This window comes from Podarcis cretensis, assembly GCF_951804945.1.
Source record: "Podarcis cretensis genome assembly, chromosome: 4".
NCBI lineage: Eukaryota > Metazoa > Chordata > Lepidosauria > Squamata > Lacertidae > Podarcis > Podarcis cretensis.
Genome location: NC_137173.1, coordinates 5,329,664 through 5,349,486, shown reverse-complemented (window position 1 = coordinate 5,349,486; position 19,823 = coordinate 5,329,664). Strand labels below are relative to the sequence as shown.

The window sequence follows — 19,823 nt, the reverse complement described above, 5'->3', positions numbered from 1 at the left end:
GGGCGCCACCACTGAGAAGGCCCTCTGCCTGGTTCCCTGTAACTTCACTTCTCGCTGCGAGGGAACCGCCAGAAGGCCTTCGGAGCTGGACCTGAGTGTCCGGGCAGAACGATGGGGGTGGAGACGCTCCTTCAGGTATACAGGACTTAGGCCATTTAGGGTGTTAAAGGTCAGCACCAACACTTTATTATCTGTCCTGTGCCTTAAGCTCCCGGAGTGGGATAGAGCATTAAAACACAATATTAAAAACAGTTTAAGAAGTGAGAAGTGAAGTTACAGGGAACCAGCAGAGGGACTTGTCTGTAGTGGCGCCCGCCCTGTGGAACACCCTCCCATCAGATGTCAAGGAAATAAACAACTATCTGACATTTAGAAGACATCTGAAGGCAGCCCAGTTTAGTGGAGTTTTAATGACTGATGTTTCAATTAATATTTTTAATCTTTTGCTGGAAGCAGGCCAGAGTGGCCGGGGAGACCCAGCCAGATGGTTGTTGTTGTTGTTATTATTGTTGCTGTTGTTATTGTTGTTGTTGTTGTTATTATTAACTCAGCCTGTGGAAATTAGGCGTGCTCTGATAATGCAAGTGTCAAAAGCCAGAAGGTAAAGAAGGGGCGTCCTCAGCATCCTCTGAAGGTGCCAGGCGCAGCTCTTTGGTGAGGGAGTCCCAGGACTTAGGGGCCACCACAGAGGAGACCCTCTCCCGAGCTTACACCCTGCCCGAGCTTCTGAGGGCAGTGGAACTGTCAAGACGGCCCCCTGTGTTGATCTTGGCCCCTGGAAGCCCCCTTTCGTTTGTTTGGGGATTGAGTCGTTTAGGGTTTCAAATGCCAACAGACACATCTTGAATTGAAATGGCCTGGCAACCGGACTTCCGGAGGCAGCGCAAACGGCAATGGCGGTCCTCTTCTTTCTGTGAGGAGGAGCTCCGTGGAAACCGGGTCGTCCGCTACGGCGAAGCGGAGACCCATTCGGGAAACCCACAGGCAGCAAAAGCCTGTGGTCTCGGGACTCGGCGGGCGCCAGAAGCTGCCCCTGAAACGCTGAAGGAACCCCGTAAGGGGCTCCGGAACGTGGAGGGGGTAGCGGCACTGTGAGTCGTTTCACAATCTGCGGAGTGAAGCCGCGCTGCTGCTGCCGGTGAGCGCTGACCTTTTTTCCTGGAAACTTCTGATTCGGAAAAGCAACAACCCGTGAGTAAAGAAGGACTTTAAAAAATTTGAGACTAAAAAATACTGAATTTGGCTGAAAGCGGAGTGACGTAAAACAGGAAGTCCGTCTTCCGCTGCCACTGAACTTCAAAGCAAAGAGCTGGAGGAGTGGGGGCATAGAAAGAACTTTTAACCTAACTGATCTGAGCACCCACTGAACTTTCCTTTAAACGAAATAAGGACTTTAAGCAATTGATATTTGCCCTTTATTTACTTCGTGATACCTTTCTTCTATTGGAACTACAATTTGAGTGAGAAACCCAGGTGCTGGAGCTGCCTGAGACTGAGCTGTCAGTTTGCAAGATCTGGCTACTGTGTATTAAAATTTGCAACAATCTGAGGGGGTTTGGACTTGCTATTTTGAAACATCATTTGAAACACCAGTATGCACTGTTTGAAACAATGTGGCTGTCAACACTAACTCTGTTTAAAACCTGTTATTGAAGGTTCTGGGACATTAAATTTGATTTTAATAATTTTACTAGAATTGGATTCTTCCCTGAAGACATTTTAAGCTCCCCCTAGAGGATTTGGGGATTTACAGCAGTGACATTATTCTACTTTCCTTTTCCCGACCTCCTGTTTGACTGTTTTCCTCTGGGCTGCAGCTTTCTCATGGGAACAACTCAGCTTGACCTTGACTTTTAGATAACTCTGGAATGAGTGGCGCAAGAAAGAGGGGAAGAACTAGACAAACAACTTTAACAACTTTAACCTCAGCCTTGCAGACACGTAGATCATCTGTACCTACTTTGCCTTCAGAGGAAGAAGCTGCTTCTCTGCCACAGGCAGGGGAGGGAGAAACTGAGCAGTTACAATTGGAAGATATGGCCTCAGGAGCAACTGCTTCTATTTTAGAGAAAATATATGAAAAATTGGAATCTCTGGACAAGAGAGTGGAATCTTTGGACAAGAAAGCTGATGAGCAAACAGCTAAAATTGATCAAAATACAGAATGTCTAAATAAATTAACTGGACAAGTATCACAGAACGTACAAGCAATTGGGCAGTTGACGGAGGCCACAGTAGAAAATCGGAAATTGGCTGAGGACACTAGCCAAAAACTTGAAAATTTAGAACAAGAGGTAAGACCACTCTGCAAACAAGTAGGTGAACACCAGACCTATCTTTCTATGATAGAACTGCGGAACCGGGAGAGTAACTTAAGGATAAGGGCGATACCAGAAGTGGAAGAAGGCAACTTAGCTGAGTTTTTGACTAAAGAATTTTCCAAGTTTTGAAATTTAGAGGAAAAGGACTTTAAAATTGTATCAGCTTTCAGGCTTGGAAGATTTGCAAAGAAAGAGAAGCCCAGAGACTGTTTGATAACATTGAGATCAAAGGAGGAAAGGGATAAGATTTTGGGCCTACACTACGAAAAGTCACTGGACATTTTGGATAAAAGAATTGAAATTTACAAAGACATTCCTAAACAACTGTTGGACCTTAGATCTGCCTACCTTGAATTGGTTAGGTTGCTGAGGAGCAACTCAATTATCTTTAGGTGGGAGTTTCCTCAAGGACTATCCTTTACCTTCAGAGGGAAGAAGGTTAAAATTAGAACATTGGAAGATAGAGACAAATTTCTGACTGCATACGGAGAGGACCTTCAAAAAGGAATTGAATCACCCTTTGGGCCGGGAGCACCGGCGGTACCTTCACCCTTGGAACCTGAAGATCCAGCGAATAAGATACCACCCCCAGGAAAATAACCAGATTTATTCAGGATGTCTCTGCAACTCTTGAGCTGCAATATAAATGGCTGCAACATCCCGGAAAAAAGGAGGAAAATATTTCACATATTAAAAAAAGAACAATTGGACATTATTTGTTTACAAGAAACACATGTGACCAGGCTCCATAGAAAAGTGTTAATAAATAAAAGACTTGGCCAGGAATTCATATCTTCGGACAGAGTAAAGAAGAGAGGTGTGGTGATATATGCAAAAGAGAGCCTGTCACCTAAATTTTTATTTAAAGATGAACATGGAAGAATTTTGGCAATTGAGATACAGCATCAAGGAGAGAAGCTTTTGATATTAGGAATTTATGCACCAAATGAGGGGAAATCGGAATTTTACAAGAAGTTGCATGAGACTATGCTGGATTATCTGGACTATAACAACATCATCATGATGGGAGATATGAATGGGGTCGTATCAACTAACATGGATAAGTCACAAAGCCAAAATGTCACAAAAGACGGCAGACTACCAAAGACTTTTTTTGAAATGACAGACAATATGGATCTGATTGACATTTGGAGAACAAAGAACCCCTTGGGAAGAGAGGGAACATTTTTCTCTGAAGCCCAGCTGACCTGGACAAGAATCGACCAAATATGGATATCTAGAGGTCTGGCACCTAAGGCCAGAAAGGTGGAAATCTGCCCAAAGACCTGCTCCGACCATAATGCAGTAAAGATGGACATGACACTACTACCAACCGGCTCCTTTAGATGGAAGATGAATGACAATTTGTTTAGAGATCAGGAGATTATTAAGAAGGCCCAAAAAGTTTTGAAGGATTACTTTGAGATAAATATGAACACTACGGTGGAAAAAAGAATTATCTGGGACGCAAGCAAGGCTGTGATGAGGGGTTTTTTGATACAAAAGAATGCTGTAAAGAAAAGGACACAAAATGAGAGGAAAGATAAGATCTTGGAGAAAATTAAAGAACTAGAGAAGAAGCTAAGATCAAACCCGAAGTCACAGCCGATTCTGAGAGAAATTAAACTTTATCAAGCACAATACTCTAAATTGATAAACCAGGAAATAGAGTGGAAGATTAAATTAATGAAACAAAAAACTTTTGAATCGGTGAATAAATGTGGAAAATTGCTAGCTTGGCAACTGAAGAAGAGACAAAAACTAAATACAGTTACAAATTTAGAGATTGAAGGAAGAAATATTCAGAACCCTGTGGATATTAGAAAGTGCTTCCAGAGATACTTCAAAAAATTATATACTCAAGGGCCGCAAGACGAGGTTGAGATTAAACAATTTTTGGAAAAAAATGGACTACTTAAATTGTCACAAGAAAATAGATCAATCCTGAATTGCAAAATAACACGACAAGAGATTGAACAAGCCATTCAGAACATGCAATTGGGCAAATCCCCAGGGCCAGATGGGCTGACCTCCAAGTATTATAAGACATTAAAAGACTATCTGATACAACCACTGATGGAGGTTAGCAATGAAATTATGGAGGGGAAGAGGGCGCCGGAATCGTGGAAGGAAGCTTTTATCACATTGATACCAAAATTGGAAGCTGAAAAGACACAACTTAAGAACTATCGTCCCATCTCTCTTTTAAACGTGGATTACAAAATATTTGCAGACATTTTGGCAAGTAGATTTTAAAAAGTATTAAATGAAGTAATTCACAAGGACCAGGCAGGCTTTCTCCCAGGTAGACACCTGTTTGCTAATACAAGGAACATCATTGACATTTTGGAACTTTTGCAAACAGATATAAATACAAAAGCAGTGTTAATTTTTATAGATGCGGAGAAGGCCTTTGACAATATTTCCTGGAAATTTATGAAGGGAAATTAAAAGAAATGGGAGTGGGACGGGGTTTTGAGAATGGGATTGATGCAATATATTCAGAACAAAAGGCTAAACTGATAGTTAACAATGTGGTCACAGAAGAGTTTAAAATTGAAAAAGGAACACGACAAGGCTGCCCCATTTCCCCTCTGCTATTTATTTCGGTTCTGGAGGTGCTCTTGAATATGATTAGAGGGGACCGGTTGGTGGAAGGAATTCAGGTCGGAGCGAAACAATATAAACTTAAAGCTTTTGCAGATGACCTAGTTTTGACCTTGCAGGAGCCAGAATCTAGTACGAAAAGAGTATTACAATTGATTCAAGACTTTGGTCGGGTGGCGGGATTTAAATTAAACAAACAGAAAACCAAGGTATTGGGAAAAAATTTGACAGATACAGAGTCAGAACGGTTTCAGAGAGAGACAGAATTAAATGTGGTTAAAAAAGTAAAGTACCTAGGGGTAAACATAACAGCAAAAAATCTGAATCTATTTAAGGACAATTATGAAAAATGTTGGTCAGAAATTAAGAGAGACTTAGACAGTTGGACAAAATTGAAACTTTCTTTGTTAGGCCGAATTGCTGCTATCAAGATGAATGTATTGCCAAAAATGTTGTTTTTGTTCCAAACACTACAGATTGTGGACAAGACGGAGTGCTTCCGGAAGTGGCAGAGAGATATATCTAAGTTTGTCTGGCAGGGCAAAAAGCCCAGAATTAAGTTTAAGATACTAACTGATGCGAAAGAAAGAGGGGGCTTTGCCCTGCCAGACCTAAAGTTGTATTATGAGGCCGCAGCTTTCTGCTGGCTAAAAGACTGTCTACTTCTCGAGGACACTGACGTTCTGGATCTGGAAGGTTTTAACAATGCTTTTGGTTGGCATGCATACTTATGGTATGATAAGGTTAAATCAATAAGGCCTTTAAGAACCATATTGTCAGAAAAGTAGTGTTTAATGTCTGGACAAAATATAAAGACTTATTGGAAAATAAAACTCCAAGGTGGCTATCACCTCTGGAAGCTAAGGCCCGAAAAAGACCCAATATGGAGGCCAAATGGCCAAAATATGGGGAAATATTAGAAAAAGATGGAGACAATTGGAAATTGCAGAGTTTGGAGAAAATGAAGGATAAAGTGCGAGACTGGTTACACTACGCTCAGATTAAAGAAGTCTTTAAAAATGACAAAAAGTTAGGGTTCCAGGTGGAGAAATCGAAATTGGAAACAGAACTGTTAGAACCTAAGACCAAGGTACTTTCAAGAATGTATAACTTGCTGTTAAAATGGAACACACAAGATGAAATGGTTAAATCGGCTATGATAAAGTGGGCACAGGATATTGGGTATAACATTATGTTTGAGGACTGGGAAAGGTTGTGGACCACTGGGTTGAACTTCACTGCATGTAATGCTTTGAAGGAAAATGTAATGAAAATGATATATAGATGGTACATGACCCCAGTTAAACTTGCCAAAATATACCATTTGTCTGATAACAAATGCTGGAAATGTAAAGGAAATGAAGGAACATTCTTTCACCTCTGGTGGACGTGCCCTAGAGTGAAGGCCTTCTGGGAAATGATATATAATGAGTTGAAAAAGGTATTTAAGTATACTTTCCCCAAGAAACCAGAGGCCTTCCTCCTGGGTATTGTCGGCCAGAGGGTGATAAAGAAGGACAGAACTTTTTTCCTGTATGCAACAACGGCAGCAAGGATACTCATCGCTAAGCATTGGAAAACCCAAGATCTACCCACACTGGAAGAATGGCAGATGCAACTGATAGACTATATGGAATTGGCTGAGATGACCGGCAGAATCCGAGACCTGGGAGAGGAGAGAGCTGAAGAAGATTGGAAGAAATTTAAGATTTATTTACAAAAATACTGTAATTTGGTTGAATGTTAAGGAGGATGCTAGATCATAAATAATTGAGCACCACCAAATTAGGCAGAATTAGGACGATAAGTGAGATTGAGGAAAATATAAACCTTTTGGAGAATTATTAGATTATATTCAAATGACTGGGATACAAGAATCTAAACAAGATGATAAATTGCTGGCAAAATTTACAATGATGTAAGTGGGAGCGGGAGACGCGAGGGAGTCCAAAGAAGTTATGAAACTATGTTATGATATATGTTATACTGTTTATTATTTCTGTATTTGTATTTAAAAATCTTAATAAATATATATATAAAAATATATATATTTTAAAACGGGGAAAACATAGTGTGATCTGAACTGGACCCCAGCCAGCGACCCGATTGATGCGTTTCGGGCCAGTTGAAGTTTCTGAGTCGTCTTCAAGGGCAGCCCCACACAGAGCGCATTGCAGTCATCCAATCTGGAAGTTGCCGGAGCGTGGAGTTCAGATAATCTCTGTCCAAAAGCAGCCATAGCTGGTGAATGCGCTGTATCTGGGAAAAGGCCCTCCTAGCTACTGAAACCGCCTGAGCCTCCAATGGCAAGATCGAATCCAAGATGGAGATGGAATTCTCCTATGGCCCGCCAGTCCCTGCCTTCTCCCATAAGGGGGGAGAAAGCATGAGGGGATCAGAGTGCCAGATGGGCAGGGCATAAATTTATTATTATTACTACTATTACTATTATTATTATTATTACTATTATTATTATTACTATTATTATTTCAACAGGGTTGTCTTAACTGTCTAATTTAATTGTCGATATTTACATATTAACATCTGCACAGCTGGTTTTACACCTTGCAGGCTGCTTTAGAAGCCTGTTTTGGGTTTAAGCAGAATATAAATCAACGACAAGGATAATCCCGAGTTATTATTATGATCATACTCTCGACTATTCCCCTTGCAGGCTTTGAAAGCTCTCCAGGACATGAGTTCCACAGCCCAGCCTGGGCTGGCCCTGCCTTCTTCGCGAAAAGCAAAGAGCATTCCTGTCCAGGCATTTGAGGTAAAAGCCAAGTCTTTTCAATCACTCCTTAGGCTCAAGCCAGAGGCTGAGTTGCAGTTGTCTGCGGGCAGAGAAGGCGCAGAAGGAGCTCCAAGTTTTTAGCCCTCTATGTTGCCAAAGGGAACACTTTGGGCTTAATGTCCCAGAAGCCAAAGAGGCCGTCCAAATTCACCCTTCTGGTCACCAGGGGGCCAAGATTCAGTCGCCTTTGCAACTCCTTCTACACGGTGGCAAAAAGGAGAATGTGTATTAACTTTCCGCATTCCCTCCATTCCTGTGAAGCTGCTTGGAGTCACCGTTGGCCCATGGAGCTTAGCATTGCCAACACTGACTGGCAGAGGCTTTCCAGGCTTTCAGGCAGGGGCCCGATCCTCCCTGGAGATGCCCCTGGGACATTCTGTATGCGAAGACCGCTACGGCCCCTTCCCCAATTAATGGAGGAGGCAGCGGCAGTGTAGTGGTTAGAGCATCAAACCAAGGCCTGGGAGACCAGGGCTCAGATCCTTACTTGGCCACAAAGCTCTTTTGCCAGGTGACCTTGGGCCAGCCGCTGACTCTTGGCTCAGCCTACCTCACAGGGTTGTGGTGAGCATCAGCGGGGACGTCCTCCCTCGAGCTCCCTGGAGGAAAGGCAGCCTATAAATACATAAATAGATGCACGAATAATTGCCTTGTGTGTTGAGGAACATCTCATAATACGCTCCACGGAGGACCTTACAGTCTACAAATAATAACACCCCAGCCTCAGAGAGATTAGGTTGGCCTCAACCAGGGCCAGGGCCTTTTCAGCAATGGCCCCAGCCTGGTGGAACGCTCTGCCCCAAGAGATCAGCGCCCTGCGGGATTTGACATCTTTCCACAGGGCCTGCAAGACGGAGTTGTTCTGCCAGGGCTCAGCCTGACACCCCTTTTCACAGGCCCATATAAGATCAGCATAAATAGCTGGGCCAATGAGCACTTACTGTCCCCAACCCTAACCCTGTGGAAAGCCATCTAATTTAATTTGATTTAGACCTGTTTTTAGGAGGCAGTTTAATTATTGTTTGATTTTATACTAATGTTATATATTTGATGTTAGCCCCCCTGAGCCCGACTTTGGCTGGGGAGGGCGGGATATAAATAAAATATTATTATTATTGTTATTGTTATTGTTATTGTTATTGTTATTGTTATTGTTATTGTTATTGTTATTATTGGACATCCTCCCTTCTCCCCATCCCTCCCTCCCTTCCTCCCTTCCTCCCTCCCTGTCAGGTGAAGCTGGACCTGACCTTGGGTGACCTTACGAAGATTGGGAAATCTCAGAAGTACACCTTGAGCGTGGATGTGGAAGGTGGGAAACTTGTTGTTCTGAAGAAGCAGAAGGACTCCCAAGAGGACTGGAACACCTTTGCTCACGACAAGAGTAAGGAGGAGCCCCGAGTGTATCTTTCGCTGGAGACCCCCCGCCAGCAGTGCCCCTCTTGGGGACCGAGTCTCCTTTGCCCTCCAGACGATCAGGTTGTGGCCTTTTGAGGAATGCACCTTAAGGAGCAAGCCCTCTCCAAAGAACTAACTTATTTGGGGAGGGGCGAGGGTTTCTTCGTCATGTTTTGGGGATTCTCCTGCCTCGACTGATGGCCTGAGCTGATCCCTGAAACATCTTCTCATGCATTTGAGAACCTGCCCACAGGGAACACGCTGTCTCAGCCTGGTCCCCTGCCCGGCGATGTGTTGGACTACAACTCCCATGAGCCTCAGCATCTTCATAGAATCATAGAATCCTAGAGTTGGAAGAGACCACAAGGGCCATGGAGTCCAACCCCCTGCCAAGCAGGAAACACCATCAGAGCACTCCTGACATATGGTTGTCAAGCCTCTGCTTAAAGACCTCCAAAGAAGGAGACTCCACCACACTCCTTGGCAGCAAATTCCACTGTCGAACAGCTCTTACTGTCAGGAAGTTCTTCCTAATGTTTAGGTGGAATCTTCTTTCTTGTAGTTTGGAACCATTGCTCCGTGTCCGCTTCTCTGGAGCAGCAGAAAACAACCTTTCTCCCTCCTCTATGTGACATCCTTTTATATATTTGAACATGGCTATCATATCACCCCTTAGCCTCCTCTTCTCCAGGCTAAACATGCGCAGCTCCCTTAGCCGTTCCTCATAAGGCATCGTTTCCAGGCCTTTGACCATTTTGGTTGCCCTCCTCTGGACACGTTCCAGTTTCTCAGTTTCCTTCTTGAACTGTGGTGCCCAGAACTGGACACAGTACTCCAGGTGAGGTCTGACCAGAGCAGAATACAGTGGCACTATTACTTCCCTTGATCTAGATGCTATTCTCCTATTGATGCAGCCCAGAATTGCATTGGCTTTTTTAGCTGCTGCGTCACACTGTTGGCTCATGTCAAGTTTGTGGTCAACCAAGACTCCTAGAGCCTTTTCACATGTACTGCTCTCAAGCCAGGTGTCACCCATCTTGTATTTGTGCCTCTCATTTTTTTTTGCCCAAGTGCAATACTTTACATTTCTCCCTGTTAAAATTCATCTTGTTTGTTTTGGCCCAGTTCTCTAATCTGTCAAGGTCGTTTTGAAGTGTGATCCTGTCCTCTTACGTCTGTGCAGGCCGGGGCTGTTGGGAGTTGTAGTCCAAACAGGTGCTGGGGAGGCACCAGGTCAGCGAAGGCTGCATTCAGCTCCTACCTGTCTATCCAGAAATGCACAGTGGGTGAAGCAGCCTAAAAGTGAATTCCTAAGGGAAGGGTAACTGGAAAGGGGGAAGCCATCATTCCTACACATCGCTTCTGTATTTATTTAATAACATTTATACACCCCTTCACTGTAAAAAGAGAGAAAACCCTCCCAAGCGGTTCACATGAAAAAAGATAAAGCAATAAAACGAAAAGGTTGCAACAATAATTTATGAAGTTAAAGTAGCAATAGACTGAAAATGTTAAAGCTCACACCAGCTTTCTAAACACCTGGGCAGGCTTGTCTAATCCAAAATGTTTTTAGCAGGTGCCGAAAAGAGTACAGAGAAGGTGCTTTCCTGAGGTCAAGTGGCAGGGAGTTCCAAAGTGCAGGTGCTGCCACACTAGAAGATCCGAGTTCGTTCAGATACTGATCCCCGTCTCCCTCTTTCTCCCCAGTCCGCCAGCTGATAAAATCCCAGCGGGTGCAGAATAAGCTGGGAATCGTCTTTGAGAAGGAGAAGGAGAAGACTCAGCGGAAGGACTTCATCTTTGTTAGTGCCAGGGTGAGTATTTGGAGCGCCAGTGGTCAAGATCCCCTTGGCCAGAGGAGCGTGGAAAGGTCAGGCGGAGGGGCAGCAACCGGCCCCAGGTCCCCCCGGCGAACTTCTCGGCCAAGTGGGCGATTTGAACCCTGGTCTCTCCCACGTTCTAAGCCGTTGCAGCACCACGGGCTCTCAAGGTTTACTTATAAATCTTAGAGGTTTTGCAAATAAGTTGAATGGGTTGTCCTTCTGCCAACTGCGGCGCTTTGCAGTCCCTGGCTATGTAGCTCTCTCTCTGTGTCTCTGCTCCCGTCACTGCAGTGCTGGTTTACGTATAAGCTAAACAAGCTATAGCTTAGGGCCCCACTCTCCTGGGAGCCCCAAAAAATTTGAAGGAAAAAAACTGGTTGTACGTTTCCAAAATCTAAGATAAAAAACCAAATAGAATAAAACCTACATACAGCCACAGTGTTTTGTGTTGTGTAGGCTCCTGTGATGTAAGTAATGAGCCCTGCCTGCTAGGCTGCTCCCCAAAATATCACTGGTTTGCTCCTTTCTATATATAGGGTGCCGACATTCTGCATGGACTGGTTGCATGGCAACATGTGCAGATGTCATATACAGTGGTACCTCGGGTTACAGACGCTTCAGGTTACAGACGCTTCAGGTTACAGACTCCGCTAATCCAGAAATAGTACCTCGGGTTAAGAACATTGCTTCAGAATGAGAAGAGAAATTGTGCTCCGCTGGCACGGCGGCAGCAGGAGGCCCCATTAGCTAAAGTGGTGCTTCAGGTTAAGAACAGTTTCAGGTTAAGAACGGACCTCCAGAACGAATTAAGTACTTAACCTGAGGTACATATATATATATATAGAGAGAGAGAGCATATACAGTCACACCTCATGTTACGTTTGCTTCATGTTACGTTCTTCCAGGTTACATCCTGCAGTGACCCAGAAGTACCAGAAAGGGTTACTTCTGGGTTTCGCTGCTCATACATGCGCAGAAGCTCTAAATTGCACTTCGCGCATGCACACAGGCACCAAATCGCGCCACGCACCTGCGCAGATACGGTGCTTCCAGGTTGTGCTCTTTTCATGTTGCGAACGGGCCTCTGAAACAGATCCCATTCGCAACCAGAGGTACCACTGTATTCAACACAAAAAAACAGCCACAATTTGTTGTTGACAACAACATATAAAGGGCCCCATTACTTTCAGTAGCTTAGGGCCTCATCAAACCTAAATTCGGCCCTGCCTCACTGCGATTTCTGCCACAACGAAGGGTTGTTGTTGCTATGTTGTTGTTGTTGTTGTGGCTGCCACTCAGGGACTGGAGCGCATGAGAATGTTGGTGCCCCATCAGTTGCCGTGGTTTCCAGTAACTGGGATCAGAAGCATCACTGCCTCTGACTGCAGAGGCAGAGCAGAGCCATCGCGGCTGCCAGTGGCTATCGATAGCCCTTTCCTCCTCCATGAATTTGTAGCATGAGTGGCATGAATTGGAGCTGAAGAGGGTCGGGGGGGGCAGTGCCCTACTGCTCCTGGAGGGAGGGAGGCCTGTGGATGCGACTGGAGGGGAGGAAAAAGGAGAAAGGAACTGGCAAAAATTCACCAAACATCCAACATTTATTATTATTATATTCATGATTTTCAGTTTTATACTTTTTAATAATTTGACAGTTATTTTGACATTTCAAAACTCGACTTCCTTCCCCCTCTTTCTGCGGTGCCTTAAATTTGTTTTTTACATTTTCTGCAAATTCCAATTACTATTTTCTAATAATAATTTTTATTAGGTTTACATATAATCACATTACGCAACATCACGTCTTCTTATTTAACCTTTTTGCCTCAGCTGAGCCTAATGACTTCCCTCCCTCCCGCCTAATGGTTTACAAACTTAGGTTTTGCTTCTTTCCGTTTCACTGCCTTTCCTATTCTTATTATGTCGTTACCTAAAAAGTTACATTCAGCTACCTGAATAGGTAGCAGTTTCATTTTACAAATCTTCAGATAACCCTGCTAGTGATGTTAATTGCTTACAGTTGTCTTTCAAATATAGTATAAATTTGTTCCAGTCCTTTTGGAATGCTTGGTCTCGCTGGTTCCGGATTCTTCCCACCAGTTTCGCCAGTTCTGCAAAGTCCTTCAATTTCACCCGCCACTCTCCTTTTGTTGCCAACTCCTGATGTTTCCATCTTTGGGCTAACAAAATTCTTGCTGCAGTAGTTGCATACAAGAATTTTTTTTTTTTATCTTGTCTCGGTATTTCTTTACCCACTATACCCAATAAGAAAGCTTCTGGTTTCTGCAAATTCCAAATTAACTTTATTTACTCATTTATTCATCTACTTTAAATGTATACTCTTATAAAACTGCAGGTTATTACAGTAGCCCTGCCAATGTTCTTAAAAGCATCGGCGTTTGTGAGAAGTGCAGCTGGAATTGCTGGTGTGTTCAAAGCCAGAGGCCTCTGGCATCAAGACGAATAGAAACGTGCTGCTTTAAGAATACCGTATTTTTTGCTGAATAAGACGCACCCGACCATAAGACGCACCTAGTTTTAGAGGAGGAGAACAAGAAAAAAATGTTCTCTCCCTCTCTGCTCAGCGCCTCTCCAGCAAAGCAGGAGGAGAAATGGAAGGTGCTCCGTTTCTCTTTTTTTTCCATTTTTTTTCAAATTTTTTATTAAATTTTCCAACATACATTTATAGTATCCAATCTAAACTTATCGCATATTTTCTCTTTTAGACTTCCTTCAACCTCTCTGACAATCATCCATTATTCAAATTTTTTAACTACACATTTCCTAATTTTATATTGCATTTTATAAACCTTCACACACTTAGTTTTCATCAATACAATAGTCCTCTATCATTTACAGAACTTCTTGAAATCCCACTAGCGTTATTTGCTCATCACATACACATTTCAGATAGTCTGAAAATTTCCCCCAGTCTTCAATGAACTTTTGATCTCGTATATATCTGATCTTTCCTGTTAGTTTGTCCAGTTCAGCATACTCCATCAGTTTCATTCTCCATTCTTCGCGCGTCTGCAGTTGTTCCTGTTTCCATCTTTGGGCCAATAATATTCTCGCTGCTGTTACTGCATATTGGAAAAGTTTACAGTCCATTCTATTTATTTCATTTCCTACTATTCCTAAAAGAAAAGCCTCTGGTTTCTTAACAAACGTATATTTCAACATCTTTTTCATCTCATTATATATCATTTCCCAGAAGCCCTTCACCTTCTTACAATCCCACCACATATGATAAAATGTTCCTTCTTTTTCTTTACATTTCCAACACTTATTACATGTTTTATACATTTTTGCCAGTTTCACAGGTGTGATGTACCATCTATAAAACATTTTCATAACATTTTCCTTTAATGCAGTACATGCCCTAAATTTTATACTTTCAGTTCTATCCAATCATTAAACTGTATATTATAACCCAAATCTCTGGCCCAGGGACTCCGTTTCTCCTGCTGCTTCGCTGAAGAGGCACTGCGCAGCTTTCCCTCTCTGCGCAGCGCCCCTTCAGCGAAGCGGCAGGAGAAGCGAAGGCCCTTCCATTTTTCCTCCCGCTTTGCTGAAGAGGCGCTGAAGAGGGAAAGCTGTGCAGCGGCTCTCCAGCGAAGCGAAGCCAGGAGAGCAAGAGGGATGGATCCCTCTTTCTCTCCTGGCTTCAGCGAAAGCTGCGCAGCCTGCATTCGCTCCATAAGACGCACACACATTTCCCCTTACAGTGGTGCCCCGCAAGACGAATGCCTCGCAAGACGAAAAACCCGCTAGACGAAAGGGTTTTCCGTTTTTCGAGGCGCTTCGCAAGACGAATTTCCCTATGGGCTTGCTTTGCAAGACGAAAACGTCTTGCGAGTCTTGTGATTTTTTTCGCTTTTTTCTCCCTTTTTCTAAGCCGCTAAGCCGCTAATAGCCGCTAAGCCGCTAATAGCCGCTAAGCCGCTAATAGCGCTAATCCGCTAAGCTGCTAATAGGGTTGCTTCGCAAGACGAAAAAACCGCTAGACGAGGAGAATCGCGGAACGGATTCTTTTCGTCTTGCGAGGCACCACTGTACTTTTTAGGAGGGGGAAGTGCATCTTACAGAGCGAAAAACAAAGTAACTATGGAAGTGGGGGGATTGCCTAGAAAGTTGGGGATCCCTGGGTGGTTTTGCTGTTTGTGTTTCTCTGAGGCTGTTCTCTTTGTCTTGCTGCCCTCCTGTCGTGTTCCGACCTCCCTCACTACAGAAACGCGAGGCCTTCTGCCAACTCCTGCAGCTGATGAAAAACAGACATTCGAACCAGGACGAGCCGGACATGATTTCCATCTTCATTGGCACGTGGAATATGGGTCAGTCTTGCCATCGAGATGTGTGAACCTTTCCTGGGCTGTCACAGGTGTCGGGGTCGAGAGAGGAGCTGCGGGGAGCAGTCTGCCCTTCTATTTATTCCATAAAATGTATAGACCCCTTGATAGCAAAAACAAAACAAAAAAAAAACTTCAAAGCAGTTTACGGAAAAGGCAAAACACAATTATCAATAAGAAGAATAAATTGCAATAATGTAAGTCTTTTGGAAAGGTAAAGGTAAAGGGACCCCTGACCGTTAGGTCCAGTCGTGGCCGACTCTGGGGTTGCAGCGCTCATCTCGCTTTACTGGCCAAGGGAGCAGTGTACAGCTTCCGGGTCATGTGGCCAGCATGACTAAGCCGCTTCTGGCGAACCAGCGCAGCGCACGGCAACGCCGTTTACCTTCCTGCCGGAGTGTTACCTATTTATCTACTAGCACTTTGACGTGCTTTCGAACTGCTAGGTTGGCAGGAGCAGGGACCGAGCAGCGGGAGCTCACCCCGTCAGCGGGATTCGAACCACGGACCTTCTGATCGGCAAGCCCTAGGCTCAGTTGTTTAGACCACAACACCACCCGCGTCCCTTTTAGGAAAGTTAAAATAAGCTAAAAACAGATTAGAACTCGCATCAACTTTCTAAATACCTGGGTAGGGTTGCCTGTAAACAAGAAAGCTTTTAGCAGGCACCCAAAAGAGAACAGCAAATGTTCCCTGCCTCGTGTCAGTACAAAGCCCACAACTTTTGCACATTTAATTTTTGTGCTTTGGGCAAAGAAAATAACAAAAGCGTCTGGGCGTCTGGAAAAATAGACTTTGGAGATCCCACCCACCATTGCACCCAATATGTTTCAACTACAGTCGTACCTTGGATCCCGAATGTCTTGGTACTTGGACATTTTGGCTCCCAAACGCCACAAACCTGGAAGTGAGTGTTCTGGTTTACGAACATTCTTTGGAAGCTGTACGTCCTGACGCGGCTTCTACGGCTTCCGATTGGCTGCAGGAGCTTCCTGCAGCCAATCAGAAGCCATTTTTTGGTTTCCGAATGTTTTGGAAGTCAAACAGACTTCCGGAACGGATTCCGTTCGACTTCCAAGGTACGACAGTATATGCAATTTTGGCTTTAAACGTAATCCTCGGAACGTAACATCGCTTACCGTAATGCAAATTAAAAATACAGTTGTACCTTGGAAGTTGAACAGAATCAATTCCAGAAGTCCGTTCAACTTCCAAAACATTTGGAAACCAAAGTGCAGCTTCCGATTGGCTACAGGAAGCTCCTGCGGCCAATCAGAAGCCGCAGAAGCCCTGTCGGATGTTCGGCTTCCAAAAATAGTTTGAAAACCACAACAGTCACTTCCAGGTTTGCAGCGTTCGGGAGCTAAAACGTCCGGGAACTGAGCTGTTCAACTTCCAAGGTACGGCTGTAATGCAAATTACACGGTTTCTAAACATTTCCACAGTCTTAAAAAGCAGGAACATCCGTGCTCCTGCCAAAAAGACTAAGAACACTCTCTGCAAAAACATTAAGCGGGAACAAAAATATTGAAGCAGAACCTTTGCCTTATAAGGTCCCAGGCTGGGCGGTAGAGCAAGGCTACGGGGAAAGCTGGTGCGGCTGGGTGGTCCCAGCAGACTCTCTCCCCCAATTCCCCCCCTGCTGCAATGACTGGCGAATGGTTGGACGCCTCTGGGAGAGCCCACTCAGGTGGAGACCCCTGCTGCAGTGAGGCTCCTCACGGGGTCTCTGCCATGGGAGCATATTCCCCCAGTGCTTTACCAACTGCACTGGCTCCCGGTGGAGCACAGGGTCAGATTTAAGGTGCTGGTTTTGACCTCTAAAGTCCTTCACAGCCTAGGACCCTCGTACCTACGGGACCGCCTCTCCCTGTATGCACGCGGAGGACCTTAAGGTCCATAAATAGCAACACCCTAGAGGTCCCAGGTCCTAAGGAAGTCAGATTATCCTCCACCAGGGCCAGGGCCTTCTCAGTGATGGCTCCAACCTGGTGGAATGCTCTGTCCCATGAGACCAGAGCCCTGCAGGATTTAACTTCCTTCCGCAGGACCTGTAAGACAGAGCTATTCCGCCTGGCTTTCAATCTGAACTTAGCCTGATCTTTTATTCCCCTTCCTTCCCTCGCCCTCCCCTTTTTATGAAGATTACCCGCTATGGGATCCCACAGCTCATTCTCCCCTGGTCTCCTCGCTGGCCCAAATAGGACTAATTTAGCCAGCTAGCCCTGGTGATCATCTAATGTTTATTGGATGGATTTCCCCCAAAATTGATTTTTGAATTCTGAATTTACTGTTATTCACGTTTTATACTGTATTTTAAGCTGTTTTTGCTGCATCAATTAAGTGTTTTAAATTTGTTGTTAGCTGCCCTGAGCCCGGCTTTTTGAACCGGGAAGGTTGGGGTGTAAATAAAAAATTATTATTATTATTATTATTATTATTATTATTATTATTATTATTTGCTGGCTCCCTCTTCTCCTCTGCAGGCAGCGTTCCGCCTCCCAAGAACATCACCTCCTGGTTTGCCTCGAAGGGTCTGGGCAAGACGCTGGACGAGATGACCGTCACCATCCCCCACGACATCTACGTCTTCGGCACCCAGGAGAACTCCATGGGGGACAAGGAGTGGGTGGACTTTGTGCGCGGAGTCCTCAAGGAGTTCACGGAAATAGAGTACCGGCCGGTGGGTGCCCAGGAGGAGGCAGAGGAGCTGTCTGGGGGGGCGGGGGGAGCCTTTTCTCTCTCTCCCCAGCCAGGTCTTCCCATAAGAAATGTCTCCTTGCTTGCTTCTTTCCAGATCGCCATGCAGTCCCTGTGGAACATTAAAATAGCCGTCCTGGTGAAACCAGAACATGAGAACCGGATCAGCCATGTCAGCACCTCCAGCGTGAAAACCGGGATCGCCAACACTCTGGGTAAGAGGAGAGCTGTCCGGAGGAAGGCTAGGCTGCCCCAGCAAGAGTCTTGGGTAGGAATAAGCCAGGTCGTTTTAACGGTTTCCATACTGAGTCCATTTTAGAGTCATGCAACGTGCAACATAGGAAGTTGCCCCGTGTGCTTGTTGTAAACAAAAAATTGCCCTTTTCCCTTATGGGGTACCCAAGAGCCCATATAGAGTCCTTACATAGGTTCCCTATTGGTAGGAGAGAATAACAGAGGCCAACCAGAGACTATTGAGAAGCAAAGCAGCTAGTAAGCTTTGATCTTTATTGATCTGTTGCAACAGGGTGCTCCCCTCATACGCAGGAAAGGAGGAGGAACCCAGAACAATGGCGCGCAAGGCCTTGTATGGACTTTTGAAATTCCCATCCTGTAGATCAAGACCACCCCCAGAAACATCATACAGACATCACAGAAGGGGTGTAACATAAGACCACCCCTACATCACAGAAAAGGCGGTCTAAAACAGAAATTTGAATGTTGTTTTTCTCCTGTCGTTGTTTATCTCCTGTTTGGCAGGTTACTTGATTGGATTTCCTGGGGAGCCTGGCCAGTCTTTTGTAGTGATAAATACTTAGTTCCTGGGCCAGGTCACAGGCTCACACCCAGTTCATATCTTAAATGTGTCCTTAAGACAGAATTTGTGAGGAAAGAGACAATGGGGAGGTTTCCCATTTTGACCTTGTAGAGAAAACATTGGATCAGTTTAGGAATCAAAATGGTTCCTGCTGATCTATGTACGTGCTTGGTTGGTACATTTATGAACATTGCCATATATTTAAGACCTCAAATTCCTATCACATGCTCTCAGAGTAGCCCAGTATCAGATGGGCTAGGTACAAATAATAAAATTACTGTTATTATAAAAGTCAATGCAAGAAGAGCCCTGGCTGCTGGGTCAGGGCAAAGTCCAGCATCCTGTTCTCACAGTTGCCAACTAGATGCCCTAAAGCGAAGCCCACAAACAGGAATTGCGCACAAGAACAGCCCTCTCCCCAGCTGGGATTCCCTTTGACTGGTATTCAGGTCTATACCCGCTCTGACTGTGGAGGCAGAATACAGCCAATGGCCGCTTTATCCTCCATTAATCTGCCTCTTTTAATGTTACCCATGTTTGTGGAAAGGGGAAAGTTTCTTTTTTCCTCTTTTTCTTTTTTTTAATGAATTTTTATTAAAATTTTAAAGGTTACAGAAGAAAAATTAAAAAGATAACAATCAAAGAAAAAAGAAAGAAAAAACAGTACATCTAAAGAAAAAAAAAAGAAAAAACATCATCAAAAAACAGAAAAAAGAAGTAAAAAACAAGTCAAACCTTTAACTCACTTAGTTACATTCACTTGTTTCCTTGACTTCCTCACGCCTCCCATCTAATTCAATTAAATATTCCAGCAAATCCTTCCAACTTTGTTTTTATCCTAATAATTTAACTTAGCATACTATAATTTCCCTGGAAAGGGGAAAGTTTCAATGAAGCAGCACTGGAGGTGTTTGTGCAATTCCCCTCTCCTGCCGAAATGCCTGCCTCCCGCATCACCTCAATTATTTTGCTTCCTTTTTTTATAATAAGTCTTTATTGGTTTAAAATACAAGCATA

General features: G+C 44.3%; 1 protein-coding gene across 2 annotated transcripts in view; it reads left to right on the top strand.

The window, feature by feature from the left end:
* INPPL1 (inositol polyphosphate phosphatase like 1) overlaps positions 1 to 19,823 on the top strand; it is a 90,406-nt gene that overhangs the window by 46,025 nt on the left and 24,558 nt on the right. For both annotated transcript variants that reach the window (XM_079973373.1, XM_079973372.1), the window contains exons 8-13: positions 7,603 to 7,701; positions 8,956 to 9,106; positions 10,828 to 10,934; positions 15,172 to 15,274; positions 17,776 to 17,972; positions 18,087 to 18,204. In XM_079973373.1, coding sequence (XP_079829499.1) covers positions 7,603 to 7,701; positions 8,956 to 9,106; positions 10,828 to 10,934; positions 15,172 to 15,274; positions 17,776 to 17,972; positions 18,087 to 18,204 — 775 coding nt within the window. The remainder of the gene's footprint in view (positions 1 to 7,602; positions 7,702 to 8,955; positions 9,107 to 10,827; positions 10,935 to 15,171; positions 15,275 to 17,775; positions 17,973 to 18,086; positions 18,205 to 19,823) is intronic.